This window comes from Heterodontus francisci, chromosome 23, assembly GCF_036365525.1.
Source record: "Heterodontus francisci isolate sHetFra1 chromosome 23, sHetFra1.hap1, whole genome shotgun sequence".
NCBI lineage: Eukaryota > Metazoa > Chordata > Chondrichthyes > Heterodontiformes > Heterodontidae > Heterodontus > Heterodontus francisci.
This window is the reverse complement of record NC_090393.1, coordinates 29,591,481-29,613,342: the sequence shown is the minus strand read 5'-3', so window position 1 is coordinate 29,613,342 and position 21,862 is coordinate 29,591,481. Positions and strand designations below refer to the sequence as shown.

Sequence of the window (21,862 nt, the reverse complement as noted above, 5' to 3'; positions counted from 1 at the left end):
GGGTTGTGTTCAATTTTTAAAGTTAAGATACATCAAAGCAAGTTCCATTTTCAAATCAAGACGTGGGAAACTTTTTCCTAAATGAGTGCAATATTTATTGAGAGACTTCAGCAAGAACTGCAGCCTGATCTCTAAAGCAGGGCAGTGCTGAATGAGGGGAGTCTAGGAGCAGAAAGCAGGAAATTATAAAATAAACTGCAAAGAAACAAAAACCTTTTATAAATGTCTGTTAGTTTTCCGACAGCTCTACATTTTTGAAAGCAGTGGCTCCAGACCAAATTAGAAGGAAATCCAGCCTTCAGTATTGTAATAACATTGATTCTCTATCAGTGCCAGTTGATTCTCTGTAATATCAGTAACTAATGTTGACTACAAGTCTAGGGAGTCACAGACATTTAGCATGAAAGGAGGCCATTTGGCCCATCAAGCCTGTGGCAGCTCTCTGAAAAAGCCATTACTCCCTTGTCCTTCCCCATACATTAAAAAATCTTTCAAATATTTATACATTTCCCTTTGAAAGTAATTCATTCTTTTGGTGATGATTTTAATTTATACCTTCCAGTTACTGACTAATGAAAATATCTTTTCCCTATTTACCTTTTATCAAAATCTTTATTTATCTTAAAAAAGAGTATTGGGAGAAACAGCTGAAAATATATTAATTGAGTGAATACTGTAATAAAATACCTTCTGGGGGAGGATTTCATGTCTTTGCTAATTTTAATGAAAATGTCGGCATGAATGAAAAGTGTTTAATGTTGATAATTAAGACAAATTAATTCTTAATTCCGTTTGGTATTATTGTGGATAAATCTCTTTAGGTTTTGCTAAAATGAGTAAAGACAGCAATTTTAGTCCATGTGACAGAAAAGTGGAGTCTAAGGTTTGATTTGTTATTGGTTTTAGTCAACTTAGAACTGCTCCTGGATGACCTGTTAAAAAGAACATTCGTCTTGTGACTTTAATTGAGCTGGACCAGAAGTGCCAGAGGTGGAAGGACATAGACCTAGAATTTGTGGTTGTAATGATTGTGAAACTGTTCGCGTTTGCCATCTTTAAATCAAATTCTGGCATCTGCTGTCAGTGATTTCCTGCTCCTTTACAGAGTGCATTGTTGACGTCCCCGCAGATGACAACCTTCTAGAAATCACTGAGGTGATGAGAACTTCCCCTTTTACATTGTAATATTGCTACTAAAAACCTACGATAAAGTTACATCTTGTTAATGAGGTGCAACTGGGTTTTTAACAGTGTACTAAGTAATAACTACTGCTGACGAACACCCCTGGCCCTGGAAACCTAACTTTATATTTATGGAATGTCAAATTTTTCATTATAATAAAAATTCTATAGTTTTTTAATATAATAAAAATTACATTTTTTAAAAGTTTATTTATGATATTCCAGCTTCTAAAGTGTATGTCCAATCTTTATTTTGCTCTCTAAAATTTATAAAATTGACGGATATCAGTGCATTTTACTCCTGGTTTGCTGTCTTTGAGAATTCTTCAATGCAATTGGCTACGTACCCTGCTTGATGACATCACCGTTGCTGGATGCCTGGAGATACCCTTGGCTTGGTGCCAGATTCAAAGTAACACTGGGAAAAGTGAAAACCATGCCGCAGAGATTGCTAGATCTTTGTGGGCAGCTTTCTCCAGGGTCAGTGCTGAGCGCTGATGCTTCACTGCTAACTGCAAAATCCGGGTCATTGCTCTGGGGAAAGTACCGCACCATGTTTGCTACCAGACATGGATAGTTATTCAACAATAAGATGGTGGCTGCACAGAGCTCAACTTAGTTACAATACCTATTCACTTCTAAGCCTTTTAAGAAATAGCAAAATGTATCCAAAATCTTAGAGATGCCTTTTGTTAAAAACTCTCATTGTCTCTTTTATTAGATAAACTTTGGTGGTGACGTACCAAAGTCGTATTACATCCTTGAATCCATTAAGCAACAGTATGAAAACACAGTCACTGTCAACAGGGGTTCCTCTTTTCAGTCTGAATATGAGATACTCATCCCCGGCTGTGTTTTGAGGTGAGGCTGAGTCTAATACGCTGTTTGTGGTGGGACATTGAGATAAGAAACATCCTCTACTATTTTCAAAATACATGCATTTTGCACCCTTTGTTGTCTACAAAACGCCTGTTGAATATCTCATTATCAGAGCAACGAAGAGGTTCTAAACGTGCTTGGAGTTGTTGTTTGTTCTGTTAATACAATTTTTTCTCCGAGAAATGGCTTGGTAACTCTGGTGAAAGAGTATTGAGTTTGAATCCCCAGCCTCAGCTGCCACTTGAATCCTACTGCCTCTACTAGTTAAGTTCTCATCAGGCCTTGAGATCAGACAGCTATTGGGACAGAGCAGTCATAAGCAGTATAAACTGTCTGGAACCCTCACAGAAGCAGTCACTGTCAGTTGGTAATACCTGTGGCTAAGACTCTTTTACCCTCTATGCTGAAGACTAGTAGTGAGTAGAGGGAAAATAGAAATCAAATAGGTATTTGTACCAATTTCTTATTCACTACATATAAATTTGATTCATATCCAAATATATATTTTAAACAATCTGTTTATATAGTTAAAACATGTCTTATTCCTTGCTGTAGTGTAGAGAATTACATTTTTTTTGCAGTTTTCCATTATTCAGTCAATATAAAAGTTATTAGTGATGGAGAATTTGATCTTTTTAAAATCATGGCCCTGCAGAAAATTTTCTCCAAGTTCAAGTTGAACTGAAAGAGACATTGGGCCGAATTATTAAAATGGTGGCAGAGGTGGGAACAGAGGTGGACAGGCCTGCAATTTCCCAGCATTGGCTAGCGTGCTGGCTTGCCGGCATGTTTCTGTCTCCGGGCCATTTTGGAACATGCCAGTTCGGGGTGGGGGAAGCCGCCAAAATTAGGCATCATTAACAGCCCAGGGATGAAGGTGGCCAGTGATGACCACCCCTCTGTGGCCACGATTGTGAGATGGTCACAGCTGCAGCCACAGGCTACCTGAGGAGGGGCTCCCCTCCACAGTAACGGCCTGGCAGTTGCAGCCAGTTTTAATATCACCTTTAAAAAAAAATCTCCAGAGGACGCCTCCATCTTGAGGCACCCTGTCTCTTTCCTACATGCTTCTGTAGCTTCACCACTGATGTTGAGGCTGCTGATCCCTCAGGCCTGGAGGACTTCCTATTGGCCCTCCAGCCTCAGAAGCCTGCCTGCCCTCCTTAATTGGACAGCAAGCATGCTCTCTGGCCACTGATTGGCCAGTTCATAAAAAATCACATTGGGCGTCAGGTGCCGCGGCGATGTAGGGTCAGGACCCTGAATTGAGCCTGATGTCGGGGTCCCGACCCCAAAACTTATATCCAGCCCATTATAATGGATGACTGGCTGGATAACTCATGAAAGAAAATGTGTTAGCTCTGACATGTAATGTAGTAAAAGTATTTGAACAACAATTTGCATTTATGTAGCACCTTTAATGTAGAAATGTTCCTAGACATGTCTCAGAATAGTAATCAGACAAAAATCAACACTGAGCCAAAAAAGGAGCTCATAGGAGGGCGAACAAAGGCTAATCAAAGAGCGGAGTCTAAAAGGAGGAGAGGGTGGTATAGAGGTAGAGAAATTTAGGGAGTGAATTCCCAAGCTTAGTGTCCAGATGGCTGAACACAAATCCATCAATGGTAGGGCAAAAGGAATAGGGGATGCACGGGAGGTCAGAGTTAGAGAAAAGCAGTTCCTGGAGGATTGTAGGTCTGTAGGGAGGTGTGAAGACATGAAGGGATTTAAACTTGAGGATGATAGTTTTAAATGTGCGGTGTTGTGCAGTTTCTGTATTTCTGAATTTTGATACTGTATTTCTAGGTGGCAGTTTATGACCGAGAGTGCAGACATTGGGTTTGGTGTGTATCTGAAGACAAAGATTGGAGAACGACAAAAGGCTGCTGAAATGGTAGAAGTGGTTCCCAACCAACGATACAATAGTCACCTGGTACCTGAGGATGGAACATTTACCTGCCAGGAACCTGGAGTCTGTACGTCAGTAAGCTTAATTAATAAGCTGCCTCTATTAAATTCATAATCTTAGTATTGCCAGGTGACATGACTGGTGCTGTTATTTCAACTAATGTGGTCACTGTGGTTAAGGTATATGAATCAGTAATATCTAGACATATTTGCTGGCTTGTGTTTGTGAACAATCACCTGTCAGTTACAATTTCTGTACCCAGAGGCTTCCCCCAATTATCCCTAACTATTTATAATAGTAGTTGATCATCTATGGAATTGTTCATGGTTACTCTGGGCCTGTAGTGTATTTTTGTATTTACTAACGTTACGCTGCAGTGGAACAGTATCCATCACCGCAATACAGAAAAATTACTGACGCAGTATATGTCATAACTAAACTGAGGTAAAATATTACATACCTTATTGATGTTGAAAAATACTGGTCTTAAAGATATTTAGCCCCAATTTTAACTGGGAGCAGGAATTCCAGGGACCGAAGGCCAATCCCCCTTGACCTTGGCAGCATAAGGCCATAGCAATTTTATATCCTGGGCCTCACCTGCATTCAACCAGTCAGCTGCCCGCCCAAAACAGGCAAGAGTGGCAGCTGGGTGACAGGCAGGAATTGACCATGTCAGGAAGCCATTAGCTGGCACCATAGAAACCCTTGCTGGCAACAAGATAAGTTTCAACAGGCAAGCAGGGCTAAAATTGGTCCTATTAAGTATCTCTGATACTATTTACTGACTTCTATATAAAACGTGCTTAAAAATGGAAGCAACTTTGTTCTTCCCTTCCTGAAAGCTCTTTTTGACAGTTCCAATTACTCTTCACATTACCCTAACTTACTTAAGATTCAAGTATTTGATCTACTTGTGTATTTCTCTCTCCACTCGACTCAAAACTGTAATTACTTTTCTGTTATCTACATCATTTTTTCTCTAATTACTTCCCAGAGTAGATTTGTAATTCTTGTCAAAGCTGTCAGAACGTAGAAAGTGCTATTGGTGTAAAGGAGAGATTTTCCTCACACTGCCCATCCCGCATAGGTGGTCATATCCCATTCCTTGGACCTGGCTGATCGACCAACTCACTGACTCTGGCCAGGTCGGAATCAAAGCACCTCATAAATATACATAGAAAGGTGTTTGGGTGATGAAGAGAGAAAGTAAGGCAACCGTATTTCTTCACATCAATACCAACGATCTAATGGATAGGAACTCTGTCCTTTCAAAGGAAAATTACCAGAGAATAGTCAATACACTTAAGCACAAAGGAGCTAGGTTAGTGGTCTCTGGACTGTTACCAGTTATTGAGGGTTCACAGAAAAACAACTGAACGTTTGAGACGTGGAGTAAAGAAGAAAATCTTTATTTGTAGATAACTGGAGGACATTTTCAGGGAAGAGTAAATTTTTCAGGAAATTTGTGATTAAGTTGAACAAGCTGGGAACTAATAGACTAGTTCAGAATGTGGAAAGTGTCATTGGGAAGTATTGAAACTGCTTCAGATATGGAATACAATAATTCATAGGGCCGGATTTTCCTTCCGGGGGCGGGAACAGAGGCTGGGACTGTTTCTGGGTGCCAAACCCACCCCAAAAGGAAACAGTCACTCATTGTAATTTTCCCCGGGTGGCCAGTTAATGGCCAGAGGGCAGATTCGCCGTCCAATTGAGGATGGCGGGCAGGTTCTTGAAGCTGGAGGGCCAATCAGAGGCCTACCAGCTTGAAAGGAGCAGCGGGTTGCAATGGAAGGTAAGTAAGGGAGAGGGCGCTTCAAGATGGAGGCACCCTCTCTCCAGCCTTCTTAAATCTTTCTTAAAAAATAGATTCAGCAGACAGGCCTCCACTATGGGAGATGGGGGCAATCCCCTCTACAGGGCGGCCTGTGGCTGCTCCTGCACCCAGGCAGGCAGGGAGGATCCCTAGGCCTACCTGGAGCACTGGCCCCCTGGCCTGCTGCCAGGTGCCTATTTCCAGGCACCTAAAAAAGCCCCCACCGCCTGCAGGAATCTTGAGGCCGACTAAAATTCCAGTCAACCTCAATTAGGCCCTTTTGAGCCAGATCGGCTACCCGCCGCGTGCATCTGATCCCGGCCCTGATGGGGGCCGAAAACTCAGTCCCTGGTGTGTGTTTTACCATTTGGACTGATAATGACAGAGATGTTGATAGTAGTAATAATTTTAATAAATTTTAATTACAGGGATCAAGGCAGTTTAAACAGAGGATAGGCGCGGAATTCCTTGGAATATTGAATGCTAATGCTAGCAGTATTGAAAATAAGTTACTGGAATTACAGGCAAAAGCTTACAAAGAGAATTTAAACCTGGAATCTGATTGGAGAATAGCAACGGGTCAAAATGCAGTTGAAAGGTGACATGGGATTCTGAAAAGATAGATTGAGTTACAAAGGAATTTATTTACAAAAGAGCATGTAACTGCAATAGAGAAGAGGGATGTTGTTCAGCAAGAGGTATTGTGGTGCAGCAGGAGCATTGAGTTGGTTCAAGGTTGATCCTTGACATTTATTATTAGCCTCAGGTAGAGTGAGACAGGAAACTCTAGGGTCAAATTATAACAATGTTGTTCAGTGCAAACTGCTGGCTAGTCACGGTAGTGGCCACGGTGACACTGTTTTAGCCACATGCACAATTCAGGTAAAAGTACTTCATATGTGCACATTTCTTAACAAAGATCATGTAGACCATTCAGTAACCAAGGAAGTAAAGCATTGGCAACAATCAAAAAGCACTGGCACACTCTGCTTTTCAACTTACCATTTTATCAACAAACGCACAAGTAAATGCTGTGGAATATGAGTATTGAGGTCACATGCACAGCGATGGTGTCTATTACTCATTTTATTTAGCAGTCAGAAATGCAGTTAGAGAATATAACAGCGTCTGTAGAGAAGTGAATCTAAAAGTAGTAATTCAGTGCGTGTAAAAGATTCCTTTCTGAGGAAAACAAGGACAAGTAACAAAAGCTGAGGATAACTAAGCATTAAGAATGCTAAAAAGATAATAGTAATAGGGAAAAAAAGACTGCTGCAATGGGGATAATAGTTGATCACCTGTTTGTATTGCACAGTTATGTAAGTTGATAGCAAGCAGGATCTTGTGTTGAAAGGGGGATAATTATATTTAGGTTGTACAAGAATCTGGCACACCCACACTGAGAGCATTGTGTCCAGTTTCACCCCTGCACACTGTGAAGGATATCAAGGCTATGGAGAAAGCTCAGTGGTGGCTAAACAGGATGATACCCATCTTGGAGCTTTTTAGTTATGGGGATAAACTACATGAGATAGGGTTATTTACTTGGAATAAATGCAGGCTTAAAGGAGACATTATTGAGATTTTTGAGCAAGCGTTTGACCACCTACCCTATGTGGCTTGGTGTCTAATTTTGTTGCAATATGCTCCTGTGAAAAGCCTTGGGATGTTTTATAATGTTAAAGGTGCTATATAAATACAAGTTGTTATTGTTTTGAAAATGATGAAGGGATTGGGTTGTCAAGTTAGATAGGTTATTTGAAATAAATGGAGTTGGTATCGCCAGAGGACATGTATATATATTCTGAAGACAACGTAGTTAGGTTAGATGTTAGGAAATAGTTACATTTGAAGAGAGTTATTGCTCTGTAAGGATTCAGTAGTTCTTCAAAAGGGAATGTGACGAGTTCCCAATAAAAGGGGAATTCACTCCTAGGAGGTAAGTTGCTGGTTAGTTGTAATTATGCAGAGTCCAGGGCATGCTGTAAATGGCATGGGCACCCACACCTTTATGTAAATGACCCCATCCCCAGGATTTGGGACAGGGTAAATTCTGAGGCAGACTGACTGTAGAAGAGCTGCCCCCTCTGCACTTCAGGTGGTGGAGAAAGTTCCCCAGAATGTCTGGATCAAAATCTTATTCTTTTTTTGTGCCTCAGTGTGACTTGTAATTTTGCCTTCCTCATCTAGAAGTATATTGTTATTTTGTGAATTTTAAACTTGATGACCCCTTGTCACTGACTCCTCAACTAGAGGAAATCCAATCAAAACCCTTCATAATTTTAAAACCTCTACTAAGTCTCCTAGTGGCCTTCTCTCCACCAGTGGAAATACTCTTAGCATCTTAAATGTCTCCTCATAAATATATTCCCATTCCTGGCATCATCCAGGTGAATCTAAGGTGTGTGTGGTCCTTTCCAGAACAGGGCACCCAAAGTTCCATACAGCACTGCAATTGTGTCCTAAACAATACCTTGTGTGAATTTATCATGAGGTCTTTACTCTTGCATTCTATGCTCATATTTATAAAACTCAAAATGCTTAAACTTGAACTTAAACTTTTTTCCAATAAAAAAGCGATTGAGAAACCAACACTTCAGGAGACAAATCTCATGGTGGGGAGCATTCCTTTGAAAATATTCACTGAATAATTTCAAATCGAGTCCATTTAGTTTTTGGAGATGTTGAGGAAAAGTTGTCCCAGGTTTCTCTCAAGTGAAGAGCGCCTTTCTTTATGGCTTTACCTACCTGCGCTCACATTATTGATGAGCAGCCATATCAGCATGCCATTCACCTGTGTACAGGTACAGAATGAGGAAAGAAATGTAGAATGCGAGCTTAAAAGAATTGTATTGCTATTGAAACAATTTGCGTTACTCCTGCCTGGTTCTTTGGTCATAGATTCACATATTTTTTAGTGAAACAACACTGGACATTTATAATTACTGATGAGTTGCCTAAGAATGAGAAAAAAGGCAGAAACTTCTTTGAAGGGAAAATATGAGACCCATCACTGTTATCCAAGACTAGAATTTATTTATTTATTTATTCTTTCATGGGATGTGTGTATCGCTGGCATGACCAGCTTAGATTGGCCATCCCTATTTGCCCTTGACAACTGAGTGACTTGCTAGGCCATTTCAGAGAGCAGTTAAGAGTCATCCACATTGCTGTGGGTCTGGAATCACATGTAGGCCAGACCACGTAAGGACAGCAGATTTCCTTCCCTAAAGGGCGTTAGAGAACCAGATGGGTTTTTATGACAATCAATAATAGTTTCATGGCACCATTACTGAGATTAGCTTTTAATTCCAGATTTTTTTATAAATTAGTTGAATTTAAATTCCACAAGCTGCCATGTTCAGATTGGAACCTGTGTTCCCAATGTATTAGCCTGGGCCTCTGGATTACTAGTTCAATGACATTCCCACTTCGACACTATCCTTCCATGGATTCCTGTGTCTAAATTTCAAGTGTGTGGACAAATATATACAGCATGGTCAAGTGACATCTAGAGGCAGAAAATTAGTACTGTCAGCATCTTAACAGGAATTCCAGTTGAATATCAGCTGTCCAATTGCCTGTTCAGACACATGGCTAACTTAATTAACCCATTGTATAATTATGGTTGCCATTTTTAATCTTGGACGTTGTTTTGTTTTCCTTATTTCTAGCTCCCTCCCAATTTCCATCCCAAAACTGTAGTATGATGTAACTAGTAGAGTTGATGAGGGGGAGCCAGTGGATGTGGTTTATTTGGACTTTCAGAAGGCTTTCGACAATGTCCCACGTAAGAGATTAGCGTGTAAAATTAAAGCGCATGGGATTGGGGGTAGTGTATTGCGATGGATAGAAAATTGGTTGGCAGACTGGAAACAAAGAGTAGGAATAAACGGGTCTTTTTCCAAATGGCAGGCAGTGACTAGTGGGGTACCGCAGGGATCAGTGCTAGGACCCCAGCTATTCACAATATATATTAATGATTTAGATGAGGGAACTATAAGTAATATTTCCAAATTTGCAGATGACACAAAACTGGGTGGGAGGGTGAGTTGTGAGGAGGATGCAGAGAGGCTTCAGGGTGATTTGGACAAGTTGAGTGAGTGGGCAAATGCATGGCCGATACAGTATAATGTGGATAAATGTGAGGTTATCCACTTTGGTAGCAAAAACAGGAAGGCAGATTATTATCCGAATGGCTATAAGCTGAGAGAGGGGAATATACAACGAGACCTGGGTGTTCTCATACACCAGTCACTGAAGGTAAGTATGCAGGTGCAACAGGAGGTAAAAAAGGCAAATGATATGTTGACCTTCATAGCAAGAGGATTCGAGTACAGGAGCAGGGATGCCTTGCTGCAATTATACAGGGCCTTGGTGAGGCCACACCTGGAATACTGTGTGCAGTTTTGGTCTCCTTATCTGAGGAAGGATGCTCTTGCTATAGAGGGAGTGCAGCGAAGGTTTACCAGACTGATTCCTGGGATGGTGGGACTGACGTATGAGGAGAGATTGAGTCGGTTAGGATTATATTCGCTGTTCAGAAGAGTGAGGGGGGATCTCATAGAAATCTATAAAATTCTAACAGCACTTGACAGGTTGATGCAGGAAGGATGTTCCCAATGGTGGGGGAGTCCAGAACCAGGGGTCATAGTCTAAGGATACGGGATAAACCTTTCAGGACTGAGATGAGGAGAAATTTCAGTACCCAGGGAGTGGTGAGTCTGTGGAATTTGCTACCACAGAAAGCAGTTGAGGCCAAAACATTGTATGTTTTCAAGAAGGAGTTAGATATAGCTCTTGGGTCTAAAGGGATCAAAGGATATGGGGGGAAAGCGGGAACAGGTTGCTGAGTTGGATGATCAGCCATGATCATAATGAATGGTGAGGCAGGCTCGAAGGGCTGAATGGCCTACTCCTGCTCCTAGTTTCTATGTTTCTATGATCCTTGATGAAGAGCTTGGGTTGCTCAAGGCTATGACCATCTCCACGGATATCTTTAGTTTTCCTCAGCCATTCTACTGAGAGATGTTCTTGAGTAGCACAGAAAAGTACACCTCCCCAAGACATCCCAGTCCAGCAATGCAGATTATAAATTCAGCTACAGGAGTTGTCGGTCACAACTGGGCTTTAACTTATGAAGAGCCAGGGGTCATAGTCTAAGGATAAGGGGTAAACCTTTCAGGACTGAGATGAGGAGAAATTTCAGTACACAGGGAGTGGTGAGTGGTGAGTCCACAATTCTGCTGAATTTTTAAAAATAATTCCCGCCTGCTTTCTCTGGTCCCCATGAGCTGTGCACCATTCTTCGAAATGTGGTGGGTTTATTTTTATTCGTTCGGGGGGATGTGAGCGTTGCTGGCTGTGCCAGTATTTATTGCCCATCCCTAATTGCGCTTCAGAAGGTGGTAGTGAGCTGCCTTCTTGAACTGCTGCAGTCTTGGGGTGTAGGTACACCAACAGTGCTGTTAGGAAGGGAGTTCCAGGATTTTGACCCAGCGACGGTGAAGGAACGGAAATGTAGTTCCAAGTCATGATGGTGTATGACCTGGAGGGGAACCTGCAGGCGGTAGTGTTCCCATGCATCTGCTGCCCTTGTCCGTCTAGCTGGTAGAGGTCGCGGGTTTGAAAGGTGCTGGTCGAAGGAGCCTTGGTGCATTGCTGCAGTACATTTTGTAGATGGATCGGTGTACATCGGTGGTGGAGGGAGTGAATGTTGAAGTTGGTGGATTGAATGCCAATCAAGTGGGCTGCTTTGTCCTGGTTGGTGCTGAGCTTCTTGAGTGTTGTTGGAGCTGCACCCATCCAGGAAAGTGGAAAGTATTCCATCACACTCCTGACTTGTGCCTTGTAGATGGTGGACAGGCACTCGAGAGTCGGGAGGTGAGTTACTCGCTGCCGAATTCCCAGCCTCTGACCTGCTCTTGTAGCCACAGCATTTATGTGGCTGGTCCAGTTCAGTTTCTGGTCAATGGTGACCCCCAGGATGTTGATAGTGGGGGATTCAGCGATGGTAATGCCACTGAACGTCAAGGGGAGATGGTTAGGGTTCTCTCTTGTTCAAGATGGTCATAGCCTGGCACTTGTGTGGCGCAAATGTTACTTGCCACTTATTAACCCAAGCCTGGTTGTTGTCCAGGTCTTGCTGCAACTGCACATGGGCTGCTTCAGTGTCTGAGAAGTTGTGAATGGTGCTGAACATTGTGCAATCATCAGCAAACATCCCCATTTCTGACCTTATGATGGAGGGAAGGTCATTGATGAAGCAGTTGAAGATGGATAGAACTAAGACACGACCCTGAAGAACTCCTGCATTCATGTCCTGGGACTGAGATGATTGACCTCCAACAACCACAACCGTCTTCCTTTGTGCTAGCTGTGACTCAAACCAACAGAGAGTTTTTCCCCTGATTTCCATTGACTCTAGTTTTACTAGGGCTCCTTGATGCCATACTCGGTCAAATGCTGCCTCGATGTCAAAGGCAGTCACTCTCACCTCACCTCTGGAGTTCAGCTCTTTTGTCCATGTTTGGACAAAGGCTGTAATGAGGTCAGGAGCTGAGTGGGCCTGGCGGAACCCAAACTGAGCGACAGTGAGCAGGTTATTGTTGAGCAAGTGCTGCTTGATAGCACTGTCAACGACCCTTTCCATCACTTTGATGATGATCAGGAGTAGACTGATAGGGCAGTAATTGGCCGGGTCGGATTTGTCCTGCTTTTAGTGCACAGGACATACCTGGGGAATTTTCCACATTGCCGGGTAGATGCCAGTGTTGTAGCTGTACTGGAACAGCTTGGCTCGAGGCGCGGCTAGTTCTGGAGAACAGGTCTTCAGTACTTTTGCCGGAATGTTGTCAGGTCCATAGCCTTTGCAGTATCTAGTGCCTTCAGCCATTTGTTGATATCAGGTGGAGTGAATTGGATTGGCTGAAGACTGGCAAACCAGGCAAATTTGTCTTTTGATTTTCCCTTTTCCCTAAGGGGAAGCTCCTTCCTTTAAAATGAAAATTTCCTCTTTTTGCTTTTTGTAGTGAAATAGTAAATGCATTCTTCATACATTTGAAAAAGTGAATGCTGGTGCAGACTTGTAATCTTAGCACAGCTCATTTCATCATATCACTGGGCAGTCCATGCTGTGCTATCTTAGCGTAAAAAGGGACAATTTTTGCAAATTCTGTTTTGAACAAAAATAAATCTTAAAAGTTAGAATTAAGTAAATTATTTGCACAAGATAGATGTTTTCAACTGCTGTTTTGATTTCTTGATCTGCAGTGAAGGTAAATACTCTGGAATCAGAGGATGTTAGGATTCTACTGGATGGTTGAATTAAGATGGACTGAATGGCCTTCCTCCTCTGTAGTTATCTTGGGAATTTTCCAATCTTGTGAATGTGAAAGGCCGGGATTTTAAAGGCCACCCCAAGGCGGGATTGCAGGCAGGAATTGGGGTGGGGGCACGGAGTATCGCAACGGGTGGTGGGGTGGGGCCTTCCCGTTCAGAGGCCAATTGAGGCCCTGAAGTGGCCTATTAACGGCCAATTAAGGGCCTCTTCCCGCCACTGCTGGGATCTCACCAGTGGCAAGGGTGGGGGGGGGGCGGGGTCCTCCGCCGTTTGAAAACGATGCATTGTAAAATGAGGTGCCTTCCCTGCAGGCTTGGGGGGGGGGTGTGGGGTTTGGGGGTACCTCCTCCGTTGGCAATTTGTGGCCCATGGAGGACCCCACCCCCACCAGGAACAACTTTACCACCATGGAGCCCCTCTACCCCTGCAATGGATGACCACCCCCCCAACCATCCCTCTCCGGGGCCTTCCGGACTGGCCCGACGACTCCGCCCCACTAACTCTGGTCTGGGGTTTCAGCACTGGGCCTGGGTCCGAAGCCTATGCAGTACTGACAGTGGCTACCACTCCTAGTGGTGCTGCTAATACTGCTGAGCTGCCGGCCCTCTGATTGACCAGCAGTCTTTAAAGGGACGTAGATCCCGCCTCCTAAAACTTTGAAGCTAAAGGACTGGAGGATTGCTCCGGGGGTTGGCGGGAAAGACAGAGGCGGGGTTCCCCCCGCCTTTTCGGCCCTGCACTGGGAGCCCCGCCTCCAGCCCTAAATGGCCTGAAGCGCAAAAAAACAGTCAGCTTTTCTGATTGGTTATTTGGAAATTTGAGCCAAGAACCAATCAAAAATAGCTTGAGCGCTTACTTCACTGTCTCAATGCGCAACTCTCAGTCAATTTTTTCCAAATTTTAGGTCTTTTGATCTTTCTATTTTTCCATAAATAAGTGCTGAACTTATACCATATGCTGCAGCTCACCATTAACAATGATGCAGGGAATGCACATTTTCAGAAGGTGCAGTGCTTTATAACTGCTCTTCTTTACTGATCTGTAGAGCTAGGTTTGATCAAGTTAAGTTTGCACTTTTCACCTAAAACTGACGTGCTCAGGACAAATGTAGAGTAATTACAAATGTAAATTACATTATTCAGTTACCCTGAGAACAGTTGAGATAGGATCTTTAACTATCATTGATAAGATAAGCTGGCGGGCAGCAATAAAGGCGGGGCTAAAGTGTGGCGAGTCGAAAAGACTTAGCAGTTGGCAGGAAAAAAGACAGAAGCGCAAGGGGAGAGCCAACTGTGTAACAGCCCCGACAAACACATTTTTCTGCAGCACCTGTGGAAGAGCCTGTCACTCTAGAATTGGCCTTTATAGCCACTCCAGGCACTGCTTCACACACCACTGACCACCTCCAGGCGCTTACCCATTGTCTCTCGAGATAAGGAGGCCAAAGAAGATAAGGTAGTGAAACCTGTACAGTGTTGTCCATTTTTTTTTTAAATTCTTTCTTTCAAATTTTCTCTGTGTGTCCCCTTCTCACCTGCAAGCATGAACTCAGGTTCTGAAGTGGAAGTCTAAAATGTCCAAAAAGATATCGACGATACAATCAATTTCTCACCCTGACTTTCAGTGCTCTGTTGAATACTTTAAGAGCATTTAAGTGGTCATTGGATAGACATATGGATGAAAATGGAATAGTGTAGGTCAGATGGTTTCACAGGTCGGCGCAACATCGAGGGCCGAAGGGCCTGTACTGCGCTGTAATGTTCTAATTCTAATTCTAATTCTAATTTGTTGATCTCAGGCTTTTGCATGGAGTGTGGCTCACTGCCAATAGGCAGGCACACCACTGGTACCTCCTTCATAATTACATGGCAACTACCCTTATTGAAGGGAATCAGCAGTGACTTGGTAAAGAGAATTAGCTGAGCCCTAGATGAATGCTCATCCAAAATCCACCTTCTCCAAACACAGCTATTGACACAAACTATCTGCCAATGTAAATCTATTGCCCACAATTTTGTTAGACCACAGTTTACTGTCATGAACAGTATCACTTCTTTTGCTTCTTTTTTTAAACTGTTTAATTTGTGGTAGCAGGCAGTAGATTCCAGGTAATGATAATGATACAGAAACATCATTACTTTATCTGGATCACTTCACATACTATAGATTGGAGATCTCGGGTAAAATTATGCATTTTGGGGTCAAATGCGGGTCCCGCCTTCGCATTATGTCAAGAGCAGTCACCTGACATGGATTTTGCCATGATAGGCCAATTAGTGACCCGAGAGCGCACTCTCTGTTCAATTAAAGTCAGCCTCCAGCACTGAAGGAACTGCAGACCGCCATTGGAAGTAAAGGAGAGAGAGGCCGTCACTATCTTGAGGCACCCTCTCAGCAACTTTAAAAGATTTGAAATAAAAAATGGCCACAGCTGCCAGGCCACCATTGTGGAAGGAAAACCCTTCCACAGGACAACCCGTCTAATGAGGTTTCTGCTCCACGTGAGCCTCCCCCCACCCCCCCTCTCCATCTTACCCTATCACCATATCCTTCTATTCCTTTCTCCCCACTCTCTGGGGATAGACGTTTCTCCTGAATTCCCGATTGGATTTATTAGTGACTGTCTTATGTTTATGGCCCCGTGTTCTGGTCTCCCCCAACTAGTGGAAACATCTCTACAATTACACACCCTTTCACCCCCAGTTATTTTTTTAAAATCACTAAACACAGTATCTGCAGCTTGTCAGCAAGCTTATTCCGTTTGATATTCCCACTGGAGTTCTTATTTCCTGTTACTGACAGTGTTCTTCCAGCCTTGCCAGTGTTCATCATCACCACAGCCATTGACTCTCATCGAGAAAATGTTGCTCATTGTGATGGAAGATAATTTGCTTCTCTTCTGTATGATTGTGACATTAGATTTAAACTGCAGCTCACAGCAAGAGAATGCTTCACCAATCAAAAAAAAATTACATTGGTTTACAATCACAAATTGTAAAGGACAAATCTTGGCCAGCCACATAATACGATAAATAAGGCTTCCTTTGGGGTTAGGAGTTTGGGATTTTATAATTGGCAGGCATTTAAACCATTAATGGCCATAAGATGGTGGCGGCAAATCGACACGCCGGCCGGCGGTGTGAATTTACCATGCCCGTCCACCTCCGTTCCTGCCCCTAGTCTTGAAATGTTAATGCGATTGTCATTCTTGATTTTATTTTCCCCAGATGTTCTAAGATTTGACAACACCTACAGCATCATTCATTCCAAGAAGGTTAGCTACTCGGTGGAAGTCCTGCTGCCAGACAAGGGGTCCGAAGCACAGATGGATGATCTTGGAAGAAGATAAAAAGGAATGGATGTCAGTGTAAGATAACAACATTGTGATCAGAGAAATGAATCTATGAGGCAACTTTACAATGAGGTGATTTCAACTTTTGTGCAGTGTGAGCAGCGTATGCTCTGAATGCAATGGCATTTGTTAATAACTGGCTGTAAGTAGACGCGGCACAGCTACCTGTGGTGTGGGCATTTTGTCCAATGTGGACCCTGTTGAGTAATCCATGGATTATCATGACCCAATCAAAATTGGGATAAACAGGTTGCCTGTTAAGCATGTGCTTTTTTACCATAGATGGGTGAATGGGACACATACACAAAGCCTTTTTGAATAAGACTTTCTCATCTAATATTCAGCTTTGAACTTTTTGTTTTATACAAAAAATCTACATTGATTTTGAATTATGTCTATGTGGTGTATTCAGCTGCTGTACTGTCCAATGGACATGGTAGCATTGGGCTGAAGGCCACACCTATGGTATATCATCCAATTTAGAAAGAATGATCAAAGTTATTATAGAGTGATGTGCATTACCTTAAAATCAAGTTAAATGGACAATTATTAGGTGGTCTTATGGTATTAAATTTGAATCAAAGATAAAATTACAGTTGATTGTTTCCAACTGATGTGTGTGGATTTCTAATTACACTTATAGTAAAAGTACCTTTGTACTCAGTCTTCATTCTGAATAAAAAAACTTCCAAGAATATAATTTACTCTCCCATTCTCAGACCTATTTTGATGCCTTCTGTGACAGTCCCATGTCACTCTCAGTACTCAGATGAAGAATAATTGTAGCTGCCCTGTTTCCATTTATCTTCCAAACTAGTACAACTGATAACACGCACTACAATCACTTATTTCTCAAATATCCAACATATGCCAAAGAGGATGATGCCAGCTATCAATCATCTCTCCTTGCAAAGCCTGGCATTGGAATGATGTCTGGTTCATACTTATTCGGATTGTGTTTCAGTGCTTCAGAGAGTTAGGTTCCTGAGGAGTTGAACCAATTGGAATTTGCAGAACGTGATTTATCCTGTTTCAATAAAATCCTCAGATTCTTATCCTTAGGCTTAGTTTGAATCCATCATTATTCCCACAGCTTGCAGGGTGAGAAATCTTGGACTGAGACAAGATTTACACTACAAGTTTCATGAGTATTATTCTAGCGTTAATTCAGTCTATGTTCTTGCATTGTACCTATATTGAATGAACTCCAGAATAAAGCTGCATTTGAATGAGTACAAGTTTCCACATTAATTTCTCGTAGCTAAAGATTCTTCTGAGTGGAGAATTCCACTCTAGTTCTCCTGTAGTCATTTAAAGCAATAGTCTTTATCCTGGTGTCTTCTAGACCTCTAGTACATAGTAAGCCTCCTTTTTTAAAAAAAAAATGATACATTATTGTTTACCAAACTTCCATCTTACTAGATGGAGGAAGGGGGATAGATGAAGTTGTATAGTTTAGCACAAGTGTCATTGGTAATTTCCTGATACTGGAGCTCGATTGATGCTTCAAAGGGTGCCAGGTTTTCCTTTGCACTAAAAGAATATCTGCCTAAGTCATTAATCTTCATTGAATAAACCTGCTCAATTCTTAGCTGGCCTAATCAAGTGAAACAACTGAGTTCAAACAACCAACAACAGTGAACTGCAGCTTATGCCTCACTAGTTAGGGATGAAGTGTTTAATCTTTGAAACTGCAGGCCCACCGCTTCCATTTATAAATGTGATGAATCACTACAACTTTGTGATTGTTTGCTTAATTGTATGATTCAAGCGGATTGAGAAAGGCAACAATGATATGTGTCTCCTCCTGAGAAAAAACCCAATTAATTTGCTGTGGTTTCATCTTGGAGCTTCATAAAGAATTAACAACAGCTCCGTATATTAAAAAAATGATATCCACTCCCAATGCTTCATTGCACTCTCTGCTGCAGAACTAAACCATACAAACTGGAAAGATTCCTAATTTTATCCCCAGTTTGTTGTTGGCTAATCTTATACCGGAAGGTGGTAGAGTTGGTTAGGCTCTGCTACTGTGCTCTCCTCATTTGTTTAGCCTGCTAACCTTTCGAACTAGGTTCATGAATGAAGAATGACCACTTGGGCAAGGTACTGGAAGATTGATAGCACCCATGGTATGCCCAGCATTTGTCCTCAGCATCAAGAGATGAGGAGAGAAAACTGAGCGGGAGGGATATCTAAGACTGTAAACTTCTCTCCCTGTTGCTGATAATTTCATCCCAATCATCTTATTCTTGAAAGTGTCAACATAATGGCAGTAAGTTTCTGTCCTCAGCACAGTGGTGCAGTGGTTGGGCAGCACAGTGCCACAGTGGTTAGCACCACAGCCTCACAGCTCCAGCGACCCGGGTTCAATTCTGGGTACTGCCTGTGCGGAGTTTGCAAGATCTCCCTGTGACTGCGTGGGTTTTCGCCGGGTGCTCCGGTTTGCTCCCACAGCCGAAGACTTGCAGGTTGATAGGTTAATCGGCCATTATAAATTGCCCCTTGTATAGGTAGGGGAATTGTGGGGATGTGGTAGGAATATGGGATTAATGTAGGATTAGTATAAATGGGTGGTTGATGGTTGGCACAGACTCGGTGGGCCAAAGGGTCTGTTTCAGAGCTGTATCTCTAAATAAATAAATTCATAGCTCACCTGTCAGGATCGCAATTTCGGAAATTCGGGTAGTTTTCTAGTCATTAATTTTCAGTGGTCAGAAAATGATGCACATGTGTCCAGCTTCCTGATAGGTGCCAGCAAGGACTTCAAAGTCATATTATTTTGGCAGTATTTTCTTTATTGGTAATTACATTTTAATTTGGTAAAGTCAAAAGTTTTCTTCTGTACAATATTTAATTTATGAAATTGAGTTTAAATTAATAAACATACCATTGTAAAAAGAAGTGCTGCAGCTTTAGTATTGTTGGGTCCAGGTCAGCACATTGATTTACAGTCATGCATTGCACACCAGTGGCACGGTTCCATTATTCACAATTGTTTTGATTCCAGTACAACTGCTACTTGAAGTGCCATTCATTTTAGAGTTTATTTAATTGCAAAATCTACTACAGAATGTAATAAATATCTGTGATATTTGTGTGTCTGGACTGATATTTTGTAATTTAATATAGAATTGAATGTGTAATTATCTAGTGAAGAGGCTTGGTTTGTGGAAAATATAAACTCTCTCCAGGTCTACTTTCTTGCTTGACCCCATGAATATCAGTAGAGTAATAAACAACAGGTTGCCATGAGAAGTGATCTAATCTCGATTCCTGTGAAATTCCAGATAGCAAAAGAGGTTTATTAAAGTTCCAGAAATCCGAGTTTGTACTCGAGCCTTCTATTCATGTGTTATTTATAATATGCACTGGACAATATTATCTGTATTAATGTTAACATACTGTTGTCATCCTGTGTCTGAAAGTTGCATGTGGGACTGAAGATACCTTCTTAAATATTTTGCAGGTCTCATTTTGGATTTTAAAAAATTCTCCTTGTCAGTTACAAAGACAAAATTGGAGTTCACAGAAGTTGATTCTATCTAAAATATAGAATTTCTGTGCTGCTGATAGTATGATAAAAGTGAGTATCGCAGTGTGACAGTCACCGGTTTTAAATCTGCAATGTCAGCACTGCTGTTTACAGAGAAATAATGTGCAACTGATCATAGTAAATCATACATCCAGTTTACATCTGATTAACAAAATAAGAACATAGAAATAGAAAAAGCTATTCAGCCCATCTAACTGGCTCCAATCTCCTGTCCATTTGCGATCTGATCTGACAAACTTTTCAAAATTATTTTTGTATTCTGAACCTCCACTGTGTTGAATAGGAAATGATTAAATTCCCTTTATTATGTTTTTAGATGTACTTGGTCAAAATAAGTCAATTCTAAATATAAAGAAGTTATTCCTTATGCTAAGTTTAGTTTCTGGCTTTTCTCAGTTCAGAAAATTATGTCCTCTTGTTTTTTCTATCTTTTACCTGTTTACATTTATCATTTAAATTTCTTTACTTTAAGAATGTTTATTTTGCCTTTTAGAGTGATCACAATAAATTGAACTTTATTAGTTTCTTATAACTCAGTAATTTAAAACTTGGGATCTTGCCCTCCACACCCACCCCCAACCCCTTCCTTCAAATTTCAGGCTTTTAGCACCCAAGACTGATTTCACCAGCCAAGGTCAACCTCCTGCACTGTGGTTGTTGGACCTTCTTAAAGTTTTTTTGGAGCATCTGGTTAGAGCTGAAAGTAAATTGGTTGATTGTTTAATGGTGGCATAAGAGTTCTTGTTAAAATTCCCTCAAGCTATTGAGAATCAGAACAAGGTGCTGTCACACGCAGCATGTAATTCAGTGGTCGCAAAAATGTATTTATCAGCACAGTGCCTTGCACAATACCTAAAACAATTAGCTGGGAGTTAGAGATCACTAGCTGCGTAGAGCTTTATTTATTTTTTCAGAAATCAATTGGGTTGCTATGTGTCACGACGAAAAGAATAAGAAAGTATTTGTTTCAGTATAGATCCAGCTGCAGGTCGGCAGCAATTTTTCTGCCCAAAACATGCCCCAAAATGTTTTGGTAAGGTCATTAAATTGCTAACACAACACAAAGGCTTTTTCCCTTTGGCACAGTTTTTTTATGTACTGCGTAACACAGTGCAAGTGGAATGAACTCCCTGCCTGGCACAGAGGATTGTATGGTAATTTTAGTGTTCCATTTTTCCATGAGAATGATTAAGAAATGTGTTTTGTTGTATTTTGGTGGATACTGTATTTGCTAACTTCTGAAATATATACTGTATGGGTGATTGTGATCCTCCACCTCCAGTGGGGAGCAAAACTTGCAAACAACACGGGTTGGAGAGTCATGGCTATAATGTTGTCGCCCTATCTCTGACTCACATTTACTCTGAACACAGTTCCTTGTTGGGGCCTTGGAATCACAAAATCACTGCTGGTCTATAAAAGCTTAATATCAATAAAAAGCACTGAAATGGTTTTTCAAAAAACTTTCCATTTGGATTTGTAACTATTGTGAGAAATCGATGTGATGCAAAATCAAGTGTGTATTTTGTGCGAAACAATAAAATGATCTGTGTGTTTCATGCTAAACTGGTACTTTTTGAATTCTTTTGACAGTGTTTTATTTTACTGTTACATTATAGTTGAAATCTCAAGCTGGACTATGCTGTCTTCTGTCACCCAGATACTCATTTACGTAAGGAGTGCCAACAGGACTGCCAGTGTCTATGTTTGGAAATTAGTACACACAAGGAAAATTAGAGGGAAGTGAATAGTAGAACACAAGGTCGTGTTTGTGATTTTTCACATGGTGTGTTTCCTATCCATCCCATGTCATCACAGGAGGC

At 41.6% G+C, this 21,862-nt stretch overlaps 1 protein-coding gene across 2 annotated transcripts in view; it reads left to right on the top strand.

The window, feature by feature from the left end:
• Nucleotides 1–21,595, top strand: part of LOC137382672 (SEC14-like protein 2) — a 63,159-nt gene extending 41,564 nt beyond the window's left edge. The window contains exons 10-13 of one of the 2 annotated variants that reach the window (XR_010977256.1): nt 1,904–2,043; nt 3,868–4,037; nt 16,359–16,555; nt 19,953–21,595. Coding sequence is in view for 1 of the 2 variants with exons in the window: in XM_068054931.1 (XP_067911032.1) it covers nt 1,904–2,043; nt 3,868–4,037; nt 16,359–16,480 (432 nt within the window). In the remaining variant the exon portion in view is untranslated. Of the gene's footprint in view, nt 1–1,903; nt 2,044–3,867; nt 4,038–16,358 lie in introns of both variants that reach the window. The other variant, XM_068054931.1, reaches the window with a different exon arrangement.
• The last annotated feature ends 267 nt before the right edge of the window (nt 21,596–21,862 follow it).